We start from the raw sequence: 19,511 nt of genomic DNA on the forward strand, positions 1-19,511 counted from the left end.
ACTCAACAGGCCAGGCACAGTGGCTCACACCTGTAACCTTAGCACTGTGAGAGGCTGAAGCAGGCAGATCACTTGAGCCCAGGAGTTTGAGACCAGCCTGGGCAACATGGCAAAACACCATCTCTACAAAAAACACAAAAATTACCCAGTTCTGGTGGTGCATGCCAGTAGTCCCAGCTACTTGGGAGGCTGAGGCGTGAGGATCACTTGGGCATGGGAAGTCAAGGATACAGTGTGCAGGGATCACACCAATGCATTCCAGTCTGGGCAACAAAGTGAGACTCTGTCTCAAAAAAAAAAAAAAACCCAAAAACCAAAAAAAACCCCCAAAAACCACACAACTACAAAACTAAACAAAATAGAGGTAAACCAAATTCAGCAGCATATTAAAAGAATTAAACATCATGGCCGGGCATGGTGGCTCATGCCTATAATTCCAGCACTTTGTGAGGCTGAGGCAGGCGGATCACCTGAGGTCAGGAGTTTGAGACCAGCCAACATGGTGAAACCTTGTCTCTGCTTAAAATAAAAAAATTAGCCAGGTGTGGTGGTACACATGTGTAGTCTCAGCTACTTGGGAGGCTGAGGCAGGGAGGCTGAGGTAGGAGAATCACTTGAACCCAGGAGGCAGAGGTTGTAGTGAGCCGAGATTGTGCCACTGCACTCCAGCGTGGGCAACAGAGTGAGGTTCTGTCTCAAAAAAAGAAAAAAGAATTAAACATCATAACCAAGTGATATTAGTTCCCAGAACATAAGGATGTAAGGATAGTTCACTCAACATAAAAAATTAATTAGAAGTGCAAAAGGCTTATTGGAAAAAAAATTACACAAAGTAATGCATCACATTAATAGAACAGAGGGGAAAAAAGCTACATGATAATCTCAACTGACGGAGAAAATGCATTTAACAACATTCAACACCCTTTCTATTCCTAGCTTGAGTATTTTTTCAATCAACTAGGGATAGAAGTGAATGTTATCAATATGATAAAGGCCCTACATAAAAAATCCATAACCGGCTGGGCACGCTGGCTCACTCCTGTAATCCCAGCATTTTGAGAGACCGAAGTGGGCGGATCATAAGGTGAGGAGATCAAGACCATCCTGGCTAATATGGTGAAACCCTCTCTCTACTAAAAATACAAAAAATTAACCGTGTGTGGTGGCACGTGCCTGTAATCCCAGCTACTCGGGAGGTCGAGGCAGGAGAATTGCTAGAACCTGGGAGGCAGAGGTTGCAGTGAGCTGAGATCACGCCACTGCACTCCAGACTGGGCAATAGAGCGTGACTCCGTCTCCAAAAAAAAAAAGGTCCATATATAGTATCATACCTAGTGGTGAAAGACTGAAAGTTTTACTCCTGAGATCAAGAATAAGACAAGGATGTCTGGTTTTACCACTTCTATTCTTCTATTCAACATAGTACTGGAAGTTCTCGCCACAGAGATTTGGCAAGAAAGGGGAAAAAGACATCCAATTTGGAAAGGAAGAAGCAAAATTATCTCTCTTTGCTGATGACATAATCTTTTTTTCTTTTTCTGAGAAAGAGTGTCGCTCTGTCACCCAGGCTGAAGTGTAGTGGTGCAATCTGGGCTCACTGCAACCTCCACCTCCTAGGTTAAAGCGATTCTCCTGCCTCAGCCTCCCAAGTAGCTGGGATTATAGGTGTGCACCACCAGGCCGGGCTAATTTTTTTTTTATTTTTGTACTTTCAGTAGGGACAGGGTTTTGCCATGTTGACCAGGCTGGTCTCAAATTCCTGACCTCAGGTGATCTGCCCACAAAGTGCTGGGATTACAGGCGTGAGCCACCGCGCCTGGCTGGCTGACATAATCTTATATGTAGAAAACCTTAAATAACCCAGAGAAAATTGTTAAAGCTAATAAATAAATGCAGAAATCAGCTGTATTTCTTTATTCCACCCCCCCCCCCCCACAAGACAAGAGTCTTGCTCTGTTGCCCAGGCGGGAGTGCAGTGGCACAATCTCGGCTCACTGCAACCTCTGCCTCCCAGGTTGAAGCAATTCTCTTGCCTCAGCCTCCCGAGTAGCTGGGGTTACAGGCGCCTGCCACCATGCCCAACTAATTTTTGTGTTTTTACTAGAGACAGGGTTTCACCATGTTGGTCAGGCCAGTCTTGAACTCCTGACCTTGTGATCCACCCATCTCAGCCTCCCAAAGTGCTGGGATTACAGATTGCGCCACTGCGCCTGGCTAATCAGCTGTATTTCCATATACTTGCAATGAATAATTTGAAAAGTAAATTTAAAAACCAATTCCATTTGTGATAGCATCAAAAATAAAATACTTAGGAATAAATTTAGCCAAGGAGGCAAAAGACACATACACTGAAAACTATAAAAGATTGCTGAGGAAAATTAAAGAAGACATAGCTAAATAAATGGAAAGACATTCATGTTCACGGATTAGAAGACTTAATATTGTAAAGATGACACTACTACCCAAACCAATCTACAAATTCAATGCAATCCCTACCAAAATCCCAATAGTAGTTTTTAAAAATATAGAAAATTGCATTCTAAAATTCTTACGAAATCTAACCCCAAATAGCCAAAACTGTTTTGAAATAGAACAAAGTTGAAGGATTCACACTTTCTGATTTCAAAACTTACAGTAACCAAAACAGTGTGGTACTAGCGTAAGGACAGACATAGAGACGAATGGAATAAACTGAGAGTCTAGAAATGAAGCCTGAAAAATATGATCAATTTTTCTTTTTCTTTTTTTAGTTTAGTTTTTTTACTTTCTTTTAGTATTTAACCCACAGCCAACATCATAAGTTAATTTTTAATAGGATGCCAAAACCATTCAATAAGGAACGTCGTTTCAGCAAACAGTGCTGGGAAAACTGGATATCCACATGCAAAATAATAAAGTTAGACCATTATCTTACACCATATACAAAATTAACTCAAAATGGAGAACTTAAATTTAAGAGCTAAACGACGAAAATCTCAGAAAAAATACATAAATCTCCATAACCTTGTATTAAGTATTACACTAAGAAAAACAAAACAAAAAAGAAGTATTAGACCAAAAGCACAGCAATAATAGAAATCAGACTTCCTAAACATTAAAAATTTTTGTGCTTCAAAGGACAGTACTGAGAGTGAAAAGATGACCTACAGAATGGGAGAAAATATTTGAAGATTATATATCTGATTAATATAAGGGATTAATAATCTAGAATATTCTAGAATATTAATATAGAATATATAAAGAACTCCTACAACTCAACAGTGAAAAACCAAACAACCCAGTTTAAAACTGGGCAAAGGGCAGGGCGCAGTGGCTCATGCCTGTAATCCCAGCACTTTGGGAGAAAAGGATATATTTTCTGTGATTCCACTTATATGAGATACCTATATCCTGAGGTCAGGAGTTCAAGACCAGCCTGGCCAACATGGTGAAACCCCATCTCTACTAAAAATACAAAAATTAACCAGGCGTGGTGGCATGCGCCTGTAATCCCAGCTACTTGGGAGGCTGAGGCACAAGAATCGCTTGAACCTGGGAGGCAGAGGTTGCAGTGAGCCAAGATCGTGCCACTGCACTAGAGAAATGCAAATTAAAGCCACAATAAGATACCACTTCACATCCATTAGAATAGCTATTATCAAAAAAATGGGAAATAATGAATGTTGCTGAGGATGTGAACAAACTAGAACCTTTATGTATCACTGGTGAGAGTATAGAACCGTGCAGCCACAATGGAAAATAGTTTGGTGGTTTCTCAAAAAGTGGAGCACAGAATTACAACAGCATTCAGCAATTCCACTCCTACATATACACCAAAAAGAACTGATAAAATGCACTCAGATAGACAATTGTACACCAATGGTCAAAGAAGCATTACAATAGCACAAAGGTGAAAAACCCCAAGTGTCCATCAACAGATGAATGGATAAACAAAATGTTGTATACACATATAATAAAATATTCAGACATAAAAAGGAATGAAATTCTGATACGTGCTACAACATGGATGAACCTTAAAAACATTATGGTAGGCAGGGCGTGGTGGCTCACACCTGTAATCCCAGGACTTTGGGAGGCCAACGCGGGCGGATCATGAGGTCAGCAGTTTGAGACCAGACTGACCAACATGGTGAAACCCTGTCTCTACTAAAAACACAAAAATTAGCCAGGCGTGGTGGTGTGCACCTATAATCCCAGCTACTCTGGAGGCTGAGGCAGGAGAATCACTTGAACCTGGGAGGCAGAGGTTGCAGTAAGCCGAGATCGTGCCACTGCACTCCAGCCTGGGCGACAGAGCAAGACTCCATCCCAAAAACAAACAAACAAACAAACAAACAAACAAAGCCATTATGGTAAATGAAATAAGTCTGACACAAAAGGATACATTTTCTATGATTCCACTCATATGAGATATCTAGAATAGGCAGTCACAGACAGAAAGTAGAATAGAGGTTACCAGAGGTTAGAAGAAGGGGAGAATGGGGAGGTATTGCTTAACGGGTACAGAGTTTTCATTTGGAATCATGAAAAAGTTCTAGAAATACACAGTGGTGATGGTTATACAATATTGTGAATGTATAATGACACTAAATTGTATACTTAAAAACAGCTAAAATGGTAAATTTTATGTATATTTTAGACAATTAAAAAATGAGTTCTCAGTTTTTCCTAAGAAATATATCAGAAATTTACTTTCTTCTTCACTCCAAACCTCTGAAAAAAAGAGAAAGAGAGGCTTCAAATACAGCCTCAGTTCACCTATGTCTTAAGAGCATTTATCAATGGATTCATAGTTAAATATATATTTTCCCCTCATTAAATAATAGCACTATAGAAAAACTGAAAACAGAAAACAAAAATACAAAACTTCACTATTTTTAGCACTCTGCATGACCTTTATGTCTTTAATGATGAAGTCAAATGTATGTCCATAATAAACTCATATAGCACTTACACTACAGAATAAATCAGTGCTAGTCTCATTAATAAGTTACCAGATCTGTGTGTGTCTTACAGAAACTTGGCTAAAAGCACTCTAGTCCTTTCCTTTTAAATTTCTTTTCTTTTCTCTTTTCTTTCTGAGACAGAGTCTCATTCTGTTGCCCTGGTTGGAGTGCAGTGGCCCGATCATAGCTCACTGCAGCTTCAACCTGCCAGGCTCAAGTGATCCTCCCATCTCAGCCTCCCAAGCAGGTGGGACTACGGGTGTGCAGCTAATTTTTGTTAATATATATTTTTAGAGATGGGGGGTCTCACTATGTTGCCTAGGCTGATATCAAGCGATCCTCCTGCCTCGGCCTCCCAAAGTGCTGGGATTACAGGTGTGAGCCACCGCACCTGACCCTTTTACAATATTAGATAGAGAACAGTATGACATGACTTGTAATTCCCTCTGCTTTCTGAATATGATGAATTATTTCTGTTCTCTTCTGGAATATACAGAATAATTTGTTCTTTTTGCATTTTTCTTTTTACATGGCCAATTCAGTTTATTTTGCTCAGGAATTAAAGGGCACATAACATAGTCTACATTATCTCTGTGAGCTTCAAAAGCATTTTTGATAAACTTAAGAAGTGAGAAAAAACAAAGTAGGTAACTCAAATGGGTTTCTTCTCATACTTCTAATTCACTGTCTTGGGAAGAAGTGGCATCAGCTTTCCTCTTGCCCCGGTTCTTGCTAGTCATGTTTTTCCTGGACTGATCATCAGCATCTTTATTTGGTGTAGTCTGGGACAAAGATGGGCTTGTAGAAGGGTCTCCTGGAAAGAAAAAGTGAGACATATGCTGTCAGGAGTCATAGGCTATAAGAATCAGGGTAGGAAGAGGGTTAGCGGACTCTCTGCCCTTGTGAGTCATAATGCAGGGATAAAGGTTGGAAAGCTAAACCTTATGTAAGCAATTAGGAAGTGTACATCTAGGCACTGAGCATCAGCGCTGGCTAACATCAGAAAAATTATAACCAGACTTTATATCCTTACCCCATGATGGAAGAAAATATCAATGAAGTTGTTTTGTCAAGAAAAAGCTGAACCTGAATCTTCACGGTCAAACTTCGAGATCAGAGTTTCTCAACTTGGCACAACTAACATTTTGGATCAGATGATTATTTGTTGTGGGGGGGGTGTCTTGTATATTATAGGATGTTTGGTTAAGCAGTATCCTTAGCATCTACCCACTAGATGCCAGAAGCACCCCCCCACCTAGTGTAACAACCAAAAATGTTTCCATACATTGCTAACAGTTGAAAACAACTGTTTATTCACCAATTTAAAATAAAATACAGAAGGCAGCAGGACATGTTAAACCACCTTATGAGGATATAACTGTCAAAATTCAGACTGGGAAATGGTATAGGATCAACACTCCAGTTTCTTCAACAAACAAACTACAAGGGGGAGAAAAAGAGATGGGAGGATTTATAGGTTAAAATAGAGATGAAACACAAAATACCCATAACCACCAATCACAATTTATGGACCTTATTTGGATCCTAATTTCCCCCCCTCAAATTTTCTATTTATTTATTATTTCTATTTACTAATGAGATAAAAAGTGTATATGCTTTATGTTGTTTTGAAATATGTATACATTGTGGAATGGCTTGGATCCTACTTTAAGCAAAAAGAGAAACAAAACTCGTAACATTTATGAGAAAGCTGGAAATACAAATACATTTTGGTACTTGATAATAAAAAATTAAGATATTATTAGTATTGAACTTTCAAAGATGGGATAATGCCATTGTGGTTATGTTAACGAGTACCATACTTATTGTTTAGAGAACAATGCCTGGAATCTGGGGAGGGAACTAGATGATGTATACCTGAAACAAAATTGTCTATAAGTTGATATGTTGAAGATGAATGATGGATGTAAGTGTTCACCACACTAGCCTTGCAACTTTTCTCTATGTTTGAAATTCTCCATTATTCAAAAGTTAAAATTGTTAAAATAACAAAGATATTTAGAAAAATGACTTTAAAACCTTAGTTTTTAATCAACACTGGTAATTATTTCAAATTTATGTAAGTTTGAAGTAGCGACCATTTGTATGTCCACTTATTAGACTGGTAGGGTGAACAGCACAGAAAACTGTTCACTTGTTATATAGCACTGTTTCTAAACATGCATCAGTGCCAATGATAAACAGTGCTTTCCTTGAACCACATGATGTGAAAGCCAACTACCAAATTTTCATTAAATATAAAGTATGTATATATATGTTTATTAAATGTGTGTCTAAGCTTTTATGTCAAAGGTTTTTAAGTTGGACATTGTAATTCATTGATGCATTTCAGAGCTGTGAACCTCCTGAAATTGTAGGTTAAATTGTATGTATTTCTCTGAGGGAAAAGGACCTGCTTTCCTCAGAATCTTAAAGGGATCCAGGACATAGAAAGAACTATGGCTCTGAGGCCTTAGCAGCAGTTCAAAACCTGCACAAGACTAAAACTGGAGTCCTCCAACTTTTACAAAATATTACAACATGCTGAAGCTCCCTGTGACAAGTGGGTTAAAGCTACAGGGAGGGCAGAGTAAGAGTTAGAAACAGTCTTTTAGTTCTTGATACTTTTCTGTTCTGTTCTCAGCATCAGGTATACATTAAACCTACCAACGACTCATAGTCTGCTTCCAATACTCCTCGCCTGAGAGGGAAAGCCAACAGACTTAAGCCAGAACAAAATCATCCTTACCATTGCCTAAAAACACCTGTTGAATGAAGTGACCTTAAGCCAAATTTTTCAGAGCTGCAGTGCTTACCAGAGGAAAGTCTCTGTGCTGCAGGTGCAGGTACCATGACACTAGGCTTCTCCGACTGGTATGTGGTCGCTGCTAATGTGGTGCTCTCTGCATCAGTGTTAGTCTGACCCGTGACTCCAAAGCTGGAGCTGGGGTAGCAGGCCTGGTACTGATTCTGACCAAGGATAGTATAGGTGGGATAATCCTGCAGGCCAAAGGAAATAAGAAAACAAGACTCTTAGAGCATACATTAATCTCAACACAAGAGGTTTTCTTCTCCCTCTTTCTTATTCATAATTATTTTCCTAAAACATTAACTTGACTTCTCATCTACCTATCTAACAGTCTCCAATCTAAATTGATGATTTTCAAAATGCATTCTGTGGAAACCTAAGAGTCAAGAGATGTCCCAGGAGCAGGCTTGGAATGAGGAGAATGCTGAGAGGGAAGGGTCCTCTTTACTCTCATAAACATACACACAGTGTCCCTTTTTCTACTCTAACAGCCTCTTCCCCCAATTTTATGTACACATTTCTGCACAGAATTTGAGGGAAAGATTCTACTCTAAGGTTTACAAACTGTTGCACTAGATAATAGCACTTCTAAGGACAACAAAACAAAACTTAAACTTAAGCAAACAAAAAAAGCACATCTCCTACATTAAAGTGTCTTAATTTAAAACCTGATTATCAGCTGGGTGCAGTGGCTCATGCCTGTAATCCTAGCACTCTGGAAGGCCGAGGTGAGTGGATCACTTGAGGTCAGGGGTTCAAGACCAGCCTGGCCAACATGGTGAAACCCTGTCTCTACTAAAAACACAAAAATTAGTCAGGCGTGGTGGCACATGCCTGAAATCCCAGCTACTTGGGAGGCTAAGGCACGAGAATCGCTTGAACCTGGAAAGCGGACACTGCAGTGAGCTGAGATTGCACCACTGCACTCCAGCCTGGGTGACAGAGTGAGACCCTGTCTCAAAACAAAATGAACAAAAAACAATCTGATTATCTACCTAAAACAATCAGGTTTTCTTTAAAAATAGTTTCCTGGCTGGGCACGGTGGCTCACGCCTATAATCCCAGCACTTTGGGAGGACGAGGTGGGAGGATCTCATGAGCTCAGGAGTTCGAGACCAGCCTGGCCAAAATAGTGAGCCCTTCTCTCTACTAAAAATACAAAAACATAAAAAAAAAAAAAAAAAAAAATCCAGGCATGGTGATGCACACCGGTGGTCTCAGCTATTTGGGAGGCTGAGATGGGAGGATCTCATGAGCTCAGGAGTTCGAGACCAGCCTGGCCAAAATACTGAGACCTTCTTTCTACTAAAAATACAAAAACATTAAAAAAATAAAAAAAATCCAGGCATGGTGATGCACACGTGTGGTCTCAGCTATTTGGGAGGATGAGATGGGAGGATCACTTGAGCCGAGGGGGCCAAAAGTTGCAATGAGCCAAGATCGCGCCACTGCACTCCAGCCTAGGTGACACACTGTTTCAAAAAAAAAAAAAAAAAAAAGGCCAGGCACAGTGGCTCACGCCTGTAACTCCAGTACTTTTGGGAGGCTGAGGCAGGCAGATCACATGAGGTCAGGAGTTTGAGACCAGCCTGACCAACATGGCGAAACCCAGCCTCTACTAAAAATACAAAAATAAGCCAGGCATGGTGGCATGTGCCTGTAGTCCCAGCTACTAGGGAAGATGAGGCACGAGAATCGCTTGAACCTGGGAGACAAGAGGTTGCAGTGAGCTGAGATCATGCCACTGCATTCCAGATTGGGCAACAGAGCAAGACTCTGTCTCAAAAAAAAAAAAAAAGTTTTCTTAAAATATTGGGATAAAACTTTTGGTTTCATAGGCACATATATGGCAAAACTTTCTAAACTGTACAATTTAAATCTGTGTAGTTTGCTGTATGTCAACTACTCCCTAATAAAGCTATAAAAAAACTGGGTATGACAGCTCAAATACACACCTAATCCATTGACACTGATATTGGTGGCAAGTAAGAAAAAGCTAACTGATCAGATAAATTATTTCTAATTAGTCACTGGGTATCTCTACTTATAAACCAAATATAATTCTATGTATGTGTGTATTTGTGCATGGGCAGAAGAAGGAAATATTAAAGAAAAGAGTAAGTCACACTAGCAGAACTCAAGGGAGTTAAAAATCTAGCAGGAGAGAAGACAGACAACAAAATGTCAATAAAATATATCTCAAATGATTGAAATACAGAACAGACAACTATCACTGTAGAGTGTGATGGTGAAGAAGCTTTCTGAGATTAATAGGCAGAGGAAGTAAGAACATGAATAGGCTCTGAAGAGATTTTATTCAGAGACCACAGATGCTGAGTCTGGTTGAAACAAAGGACCTCTGTAGGCATGAATGATTGGTAAAGTAATGAGACTTGGATTCTTCAGGCAATAGTATATAGCTTGTGGGCTAGGGAATAGGGAATGGGGACTCTCAAATTCAAACCAACAAATAAAAACACGGAAAGAAGGAGAAAAGAAGGTGAACCCAGGAGGCGGAGCCTGCGGTGAGCAGAGATTGCGCAACTGTACTCCGGCCTGGGCCACAGAGCGAGACTCTGTCTCAAAACAAACAAACAAACAAACAAACACATGAAAAGATTCTGAGCAGGTCAGTAACATGATAAAAAGTAGAATTTAGAAAAAATTAATGAGAGTATTTTAGAGAATGAACAGGCACAAGGGGGAAAAAAACTAGAAATAAAATGAGCAATTAACCATGGTAATTCAGGATTAAAGGGGAAAATACCAAAACATGGGAGATGACAGCAAAAAGGAAAAGAAATTCTTCTCAAAGATTCTGAGAAATGACCAGACTGGGTAAGGTTGTAAGAAAAATAATGGAAGATATCTTGTCTGGTTTTAGGCCTATGTTTGTTAAGAAAAACATAGTATCACTGACGAGAATTAAGAAGTCAGGGAAAAGTGGTTTTACTTCTGGAAGACAAAGAGACATAAAAAGGGCTGCAATAAAAGTCTGATTTTAGATACGTTGAATTTAGGGAAACAGCAAGACATTAAAGAAAAAAATGTCAATCAGTTGGAAGCCTGTAAATATCATGAGGGAGGATTAGAATCTTCGGCAACAGTAAATGGACATTACGTGGTTAAACATTCCTGTGAATGAAGTAATTAACACGTGGAAAAACTAAATAGAGACCACCACGTTCAAAGACAGGGTCAAAAAGAAGAGCTACGAGAGGGAAAGAGACAGTCCTTAGAAAAATACCAGGTACACAGGTGGGAACTCAATAAATATTTGTGGACTAAAAGAAAAAACAGGGCTGGCCGCAGTGGCTCACACCTGTAATCCCAGCACTTTGGGAGGCTGAGGTGGGCAGATCTCTCTAAGTCAGGAGTTTGAAACCAACCTGGCCAACATGTGAAACCTCATCTCTACTAAAACCACAAAAATTAGCTGGGCATGATGGCACATGACTATAGTCCCAGCTACTTAGGAAGCTGAGGCAGGAGAATCACGTGAACCTGAGAGGTGGAGGTTGCAGTGAGCCAAGATCGCACCATTGTACTCCAGCCTGGGCGACAGAGTGAGTGAGACTCCATCTCAAAAAAAAAAAAAAAAAAAAAAAGCAAAAACAGTATAATACTAAAATAAGAACCAGAATAGTAATGTTAACTGTAGCCAGGAAAAGATCCAAGGAGACATTGGTGATGATAATTGCTGTAGAGAAAACAGCAAATCAAAACAAAAATAAAAAACTCTAGAACACTGAAGGTGTTACCAGTGATCTCCTAAGCATAGTTAATATAATGGTGATCAAGAATAGACCACAAAAAATTAATAATGAGTTGTTCATTCCATATATATTTATCAAGTGCCTTTGATGTAAGCGGCAGGCATTTTTCTATACTCTGGGAATATGTAAATGAACAAAATAGAAAAATAAATCCCTACTTTTATGCAGCTTACATTCTAGTAGAGGCAGAGTAGGAAGTGAAGACAAACACTTACAAGGAACAGACATAACCATATTCTAGAGAGACTCAGCAGAGGAACCACAAAAACTAGACAGTAGCCTAAGATACCATCCTGGCTCTGAGTTCTGAAGGTATCCAGAAAAAAGTCTCCACAGCCCATACTCTTCCTGGTTTTCTCTTAGATAGGCAAACTGACCATGGAAAGAAGAAAGAGTAAGCTAGATGAACTCTATTAAACAGGATGAACAAAAGTAGCATCATACCTGGTTTGAGATGCTGGCTACTGCTGCTGCTGGAATATTGGCAATTGTAGAAGAAGTAGATATCAGGCTGGCATTTGTGCTTGAAGCTAGAGGATTGATGGGGTTAAAAGATATTAAAGATATTACGTAAAAGGTTAGAAGAAACTGAAAATAGATGTGTTTTAAGTGAACAGATTTATAAGGAGATAAACAACACTGGCAAAGGAAGCAAACACTCATTTTGCTTTTTTGCATGGGGTAGCTACATTTATACTTGGTTAAAAACAAAACACTTGAAACATCTTTCTGTTTCAACTTGAGTCTTCAATTCTTCTTACTAAAGGCCTAAAAGGATAAATATACAATTCACAACTCATACTAATAATATCAATGAAATCACAGCTAAATCCAGTTCCTCCAGTCCATCTTCTCCAGAGGCTGAAAAATGACTCACCTGCAATGTGATCTACTGTGAAGCAGTAGAGCTCTGGTAAATCTTACACTGTGATCGTTTCCTGTCACTTGCCCCAAGTTATGCCTTTCCTAATACAACATAATTACTGGAGAAACAGAGCTGGTCCTCCAAATTCCAAAGCATTTAGAATTGTTTCTTGAGCTCTACTCAAATAATAGATTACTAATGTGGATCAATAAACACAATGATGTGGCATTTAGAGACTTTAGCAATGAGCCTGGAAAAACTCAGAAAATATTAAATATTACTCTGGTCAGGTAAAAATGTACCTTACATGCTACTTGGGCTGTCTTAAGACAAGTAATTTGAGGCTAGATGCGGTGGCTCATGCCTATAATCCCTGCACTTTGGGAGGCCGAGGTAGGCGGATCATTTGAGGCCAGGAGTTCGAGACCAGCCTTGCCAACATGGTGAAACCCCATCTTTACTAAAAATATAAAAATTAGCTGTGTATGGTGGGCATGGGCCTGTAATCCCAGTTACTCAGGAGGATGAGACACAAGAATCACTTGAACTCAGGAAGTGGAGGTTGCAATGAGCCAAAATCGCACCACTGCACTCCAGCCTGGGTGACACAGCAAGACTCTGTCTCAAAAAAAAAATTAAAAAAAAGAAAGAAAGAAAATGCTGATTCCCATTCATATAAAACAATAAAAATAAAAGACAAATAATTTGGGTTAAGTTTTAAGCTTCTATCATAGGTTCACTCTACTAGGGTTTTAATCAAAATCTCAATGAGCAGCATTAACCACAGTGACTTTTCTCAGGTGAACAATGTAACTGACATTATCAGTACTGTTCTCAAACTCCTTGTCCTCACTTATCATAAACACACTTAGACATGGTTCCTACAGGTAGACCTAACTGACTACCTGTCCCATTAACAACAAAGTCCCCCAGAGGGAAAATTAGTAAGAAAACTTCCATTGAGAACAGGGCAGGAGAACAAATGGAACAGAAACTTAAGTGCTCTCTGGTCAAAATGAGAGAATTTTCATCCCTTTCCCTAAGGGTACTCTGCTTAGAAGACAATCTAGAAGAGAGTAAGTTCAGTTATAGCTATTGCTGCAACCTCAGCTTTAAGATGAAGAACCTAGGACAAAGAAGAGTTAAAGTAACTTGTCCACAACAGCAAAACTAATGGAAGATAACCAAAATGACAACTTGGATCTCTCCCAATTCTTCATCCAGTGCTTCTTCCTCAGGGTCAGCAGCAAAGCTAGGGTTCAAATTTCCTAACTACAGCTAGGTGTGCGGTGGCTCACACTTGTAATCCCAGCACTTTGGGAGGCTGAAGTGGGCGGATCACCTGAGGTCAGGAGAGTTTGAGACCAGCCTGGCCAACATGGTGAAACCCCATCTCTACTAAAAATACAAAAATTAGCCAGGTGTGATGGTGCGTGCCTGTAATCCCAACTATGCAGGAGGCTGAGGCAGGAGAATCACTTGAACTCAGGAGGCAGAGGTTGCAGTGAGCTGAGATCACGCCACTGCACTCCAGCCTGGGTGACAGAGTGAGATTCCATCTCAAAAAATAAATTTAAAAAAATTTAAAAAACAAAACCAAAAACAAATTTCCTAATTACCCAGAATAACTTTATTTTCTACAGTACTCTTTGCTTCAGGGGAACTAAAGGACTCTTAAGGGCTTACTTTCTTAACCATAACAACTAAATGAAACAGGTTTTTTAACTTTACAGATGGTATTTTCTTTCAACCAATATTCACCTTCTTTCCTACTGTGGCTTAACCCATCCTTTTTTTTTCTAAGAGGAAGTGCCAAAACATGACAATACACAAGGTAACTGTCTCTGTAAATGGTTTTAATCATTCTTGTGGGAAAATAATTTTGAATAGTTTCCAGATGCTGTTATTGGTACATATCCTAGGCAGGCCTGCAATAAAACAGACTGAACATAGGTGATTTAAAGGTGGGAAATAAAATAAAGAATCAATTTAATATTTTAAGTTTATCTTCCCCAGCAAGTCCATTTTTAGTTCAGTTTTCTTCTGGCCCTGGTCCTGGCATACAATCCTCTTTTTCACCTACTGATCTTTAATTCTGTCCTACCCTCTCCATAACTTCTTTTTTTTCTTTTTTTTTTTTTTTTAGACAAGTATCACTCTTGTTGCCCAGGCTGGAGTGCGATGGTGTAATCTCGGCTCACTGCAACCTCTGCCTCCCGGGTTCAAGAATTCTCCTGCCTCAGTTTCCCAAGTAGCTGGGATTACAGGCATGTGCCACCAAGCCCGGCTAATTTTGTATTTTTTTTAGTAGAGATAGGTTTCACCATGTTGGTCAGGCTGGTCTTGAACTGCTGACCTCAGGTGATCCACCAGACTCAGCCTCCCAAAGTACTGGGATTACAGGCATGAGCCACCATGCCCGGCCACTTCTCCATAACTTAATAATGGTGGGAGGTACAACTCAGTCATATCTGATCTCTGTATAAATGGGGAAAAATGTACTCTGATTGACAAGGTGGTTTTAGAAATTCAACAATTTTCAAACCACTTAATGAATTGTACTGGAGGTAAAATGGTAGACCTTAAAAACAACTGGCCATGGACTCTTATTCCTGCTAGAAAGTTTAATGGCTTGATTAGCGTTGATAGAACTCTGAGTTTTTAACAAGTACTTTACTAAAATCAAAAATTTCTCTGAGCAATAGTTGGTTTCTATTATAGAGGATCTTGGTCTGCTGACCCAGAAAGTTCACAGGGCTTAATAACACCTTTTTTTCTCCAACTAAGCCAAACTATTTCTAACATGTGCCACTCATTCATTCAGCAAACCCATTAAGTATATCAGGGTCAACTATGTGCCTAGAACCCATTTCAGCCACTTAAGGATAAAATAGTAAGACAAAGTCCTGGCCCTCAAGGAGTTTAAATTCTAGTGAGGGAAGTTAGTCAATAATTAAGTAATTTTTTTAGGCCCTTATAACCACCACAGAACCCAAGACAAACTCACCTAAAAATGTACACAACCACTGCCTGCCCTACACCATATACAGCTATGACTAAAAAGCCAGGCACTTTTTAAAAAATATAGATCGTGTCTGTGTGTGTGTGTGTGTGTGTGCAAAAATAATATTCAATTGCAGGTTTAAAAACAAAAGCAGCAACAATGAACTATGCAACAAAAACAACAAATTTAGATAATCAAGTAAAACTCAAGTGGTGGCTCCTATTACTATATATTTAAAGGCTGCTAGGTCTCCAAATGCTAATGGCATGATCAACTGTTTTTGGACAGCCGTCACTCCTGTTTTGACAATGGAGCTGCAAAAACTTGAAAGACAACACTTTTGAGAACCAGGCCCCATTAAATGTCCACTTAATATAGACAATATACAGATATAGCTTTGAACAGAATACCACAGTTACAGAATGGTAAGTGACACAGCTGCACTAAGTGACAGTGCTACAAAGCTAAAAGGTTAATTCAAGCATTAATGGCACATAAAAGTTTGTGCAAGATTTAGTTTTTACCCACCTCTCTAATTTTAGATCATGTCACTCTACCTCTTTTGCTCATACTGGTTTTCTTTGAGTTACTTAAAACCAGACAAGCTCTTTATCATTTGAGGACTTTTGCAATATTGTTCTCTCTGCCTAGACTGTTCTCTCCACCCCTCTTGCCCTCCTAGCATGATGGCTCCTCAGTATGACTCACTCCCTCAAAGAGGGTCTCTTTGACCTCTCTATTAAAACCAAGACCTTTTCTGTTTTCTTAATCACAGCAATTTTTTTTTTCAGAGCACTGTTCAAAATCTGTTAGGTATTTACTTGCTTGTTTTCTCCTCCCACCCCACTAGTCTGTAAGCTCCAACAAGGCAGAATCCTGCTGTCTTATGATCTCCAGCATCTAGTAAAGCACCTGGCATACAGCAGGTGATGGTCAATAAATATTTGTGGGATTCATATATATCAATCTTGTGTGCACTAAGCATGAAGGGCAAAATCATTCTTCTCTCTCTCTTTTTTTTAGACGCACTCTCACTCTGTCACCCTGGCTGGAGTGCAGTGGTATGATCTCAGCTCACTGCAACCTCTGCCTCCTGGGTTCAGGCAATCCTCATGCCTCAGCCTCCCCGAGTAGCTGGGATTACAGGTGCCTGCCACTACTCCCAGATAATTTTTGTATTTTTAGTAGAAATGGGGTTTCACCTGTTGGCCAGGCTGGTCTCAAACTCCTGACCTCAAGTGATTCGCCCACCTCAGCCTCCCAAAGTGCTGGGATTACAGGCATGAGCCACCACGCCCAGCCTAAAATCATTATTTTCTGCTAAAGGTTGACAGGTGGGTTCCTAAAACTTACTCTCAGTATGTGACTAATATAAATGACAATTCCTGATCCAGTAGAAGCTGTACACATTTTGGTTAAAACTGATGGCCTAAGTGGGTCATTCATTCACTTAATCCTTTATCAAATATTTATTGAGTGCCTTCTATTTGCAAGCACTGCTCCCCACAAGGAGCTTAGTAAATCAAAGCAATAAAAATCTTCTAATAAAAGATTATTATTATTTTTTGAGACGAAGTCTGGCTCTGTCGCCCAGGCTGGAGTGCAGTGGTGCGATCTCGGCTCACTGCAAGCTCTGCCTCCCGGGTTCATGCCATTCTTCTGCCTCAGCCTCCCGAGTAGCTGGGACTACAAGCGCCCGCCACCATGCCCGGCTAATTTTTTGTATTTTCAGTAGAGACAGGGTTTCACCGTGTTAGCCAGGATGGTCTCGATCTCCTGACCTTGTGATCCACCCGCCTCCGCCTCCCAAAGTGCTGGGATTACAGGCGTGAGCACCGCGCCCGGCCTAAAAGATTTTTTTTTTTTTTTTGAGACGGAGTCTCGCTCTGTCGCCCAGGCTGGAGTGCAGTGGCCGGATCTCAGCTCACTGCAAGCTCCGCCTCCCGGGTTTACGCCATTCTCCTGCCTCAGCCTCCCGAGTAGCTGGGACTACAGGCGCCCACCACCTCGCCCGGCTAGTTTTTTGGTTTTTTTTAGTAGAGACGGGGTTTCGCCGTGTTAGCCAGGATGGTCTCGATCTCCTGACCTCATGATCCGCCCGTCTCGGCCTCCCAAAGTGCTGGGATTACAGGCTTGAGCCACCGCGCCCGGCCCCTAAAAGATTCTTATTGCTGGAGTGGAGATTTACAGATCAACAAGGGATCGGGTATAGAATTATCTATGTAATAATGAATCAGAGCTCAAGAAATCAGTAAGAACTCATGTTTAACTTAACACAGATACAGATTACAACATACAGAAATAGTTATAGATATGTGTATTTACATAGGTTAGTATATCCACATATATTTCTTTGCTCTGTCAGCTGAGAAAGCCTAAAATAAATGTCACTGACACCCCAGTAGCAATTAGCATCCCTCAAGCTCAGATCTTTTTTTTGAGACAGGGTCTCACTCTGTTACCCAGGCTGGAGTTCAGTGGCACAATCACAGCTCACTGCGGCCTCGACCTCCTAAGGCTCAGGCAATCCTCCCACCTCAGCCTCCCAAGTAGCTGGGACTACAGGCATGTACCACCACACTTGGCTAATTTTTATATTTTTTGTAGAGATGGGGTTTTGCCATGTAACCCAGGCTGGAAGCCCAGATCTTGGTTTTGAATACCATTCTTTCCAATAAAAGGAACCAGGACTCCTTAAAAAAAAATGGTTGATAATAGGGCTTGAATAGGTAATATACAAGATGAGCCTGGAGCATCTTGTAGTGCCAGGAAGTAAGGAAGTGCTGGGGGGAAAAAAAAAAACCAAAACCAACCAAAAACTAAAAATGGGAGTATGTCAAAAGGCATAGGAGCCAACTAAAGAGCTCCCAGCGGCCAAACTGGAACAAAATAAATAAAGTAGTATTGGATTATAACCCAAAGTATAAATTAAATATCTATGAGTCCATAAACAAATGAATGAAAAAATTAACCAATTGGGGAGAAGAGACAAATCTGGGCAGAAGAATTCCAAATACATTATGTAGATATTCTACCCTAAAGAAGGGGCAGCATGATTCCTTAACTGTGGGCTGCACATAGTGACTTCTATCTAAAGAATACAGTACAGAAAGCGAGGAAAGAATAACTTTATGGAGAAAACTGACAAACACTACTTCAACCAGATAATCAAGGTCAATGTCAAGAGTCATAAATGATGATGATAGTATGGCACCTTACCTTTGGGACCTTCCTCCTTAAAATCCATAACCCCATCATAATCATGAGAAAAAAATCAGACAAATTCTAAGAGTGGGTCATCTTAAAATATACCTGGACTCCTCAAAACTGTCAAGGTCATTAAAAGCAAGGAAAAGTCTGAGAAACTAAAGTCTAGAAGAGCCTAAGGAGACATGATAACTAAATGTAATGTAATATCCTGGATGAGATCCTGGAACAGAACAAGGACATCATATAAAAACACAGGAAATCCAAATAAACAACGGACTTAGTTAATAATAATATACTCATACTGGTTCATTAATTATAACAAGTTTAATATACTAACATAAGATGTTAATAACGGGAAACTGTGCAGGAGGAGGGATATATGGGAACTCTCTGCACTATCTGCTCAATTTTTCTGTAAACCTAAAATTATTAATACAAAATAAAGTCTAGGCCAGCCATGGTGGCTCAAACCTGTAATCCCAGCAGTTTGGGAAGCCGAGGCAGGCGGATCACTTGAGGTCAGGAATTTGAGACCAGCCTGGCCAACATGGTGAAACCCTGTCTCTACTAAATATACAAAAATTAGTCGGGCATGGTGGCATGTGCCTATAATCCCAGCTACTCAGGAGGCTGAGGCAGAAGATGCGCTTAAACTCGGGAGATGGAGGTTGCAGTAAGCTGAGATCGCTCCACTGCACTCCAGCCTGGGTGACAGAGCAAGACTCTGTCTCAAAAATAAATGAATAAATAAATAAATAAAACCTATTAATAAAAATTTTTTTAAAAAATCTCCTGGTCAAAGATAGATTATTGTGTGTTACCAATGATACTAGAGTACAAAGACATTCATTAAAAGATTGAATTAGGGCCAGGCGCAGTGGCTCACACCTGTAATCCCAGC

At 40.0% G+C, this 19,511-nt stretch overlaps 2 protein-coding genes across 13 annotated transcripts in view; one reads left to right on the forward strand and one right to left on the reverse strand.

The window, feature by feature from the left end:
- The window catches only part of XKR8 (XK related 8), an 87,875-nt gene that overhangs the window by 46,053 nt on the left and 22,311 nt on the right, over positions 1–19,511 (forward strand). The window lies entirely within an intron of this gene.
- Positions 1–19,511, reverse strand: part of EYA3 (EYA transcriptional coactivator and phosphatase 3) — a 117,308-nt gene that overhangs the window by 34,563 nt on the left and 63,234 nt on the right. For all 8 annotated transcript variants that reach the window (XM_009203045.4, XM_009203060.4, XM_003891432.4 and 5 more), the window contains 3 exons: positions 11,976–12,061; positions 7,763–7,946; positions 5,621–5,760 (listed from right to left, as the gene is read on the reverse strand). In XM_009203045.4, the coding sequence (XP_009201309.1) occupies positions 5,621–5,760; positions 7,763–7,946; positions 11,976–12,061 (410 nt within the window). The remainder of the gene's footprint in view (positions 1–5,620; positions 5,761–7,762; positions 7,947–11,975; positions 12,062–19,511) is intronic.

This window comes from Papio anubis, chromosome 1 (assembly GCF_008728515.1).
Source record: "Papio anubis isolate 15944 chromosome 1, Panubis1.0, whole genome shotgun sequence".
NCBI classification, from domain to species: domain Eukaryota; kingdom Metazoa; phylum Chordata; class Mammalia; order Primates; family Cercopithecidae; genus Papio; species Papio anubis.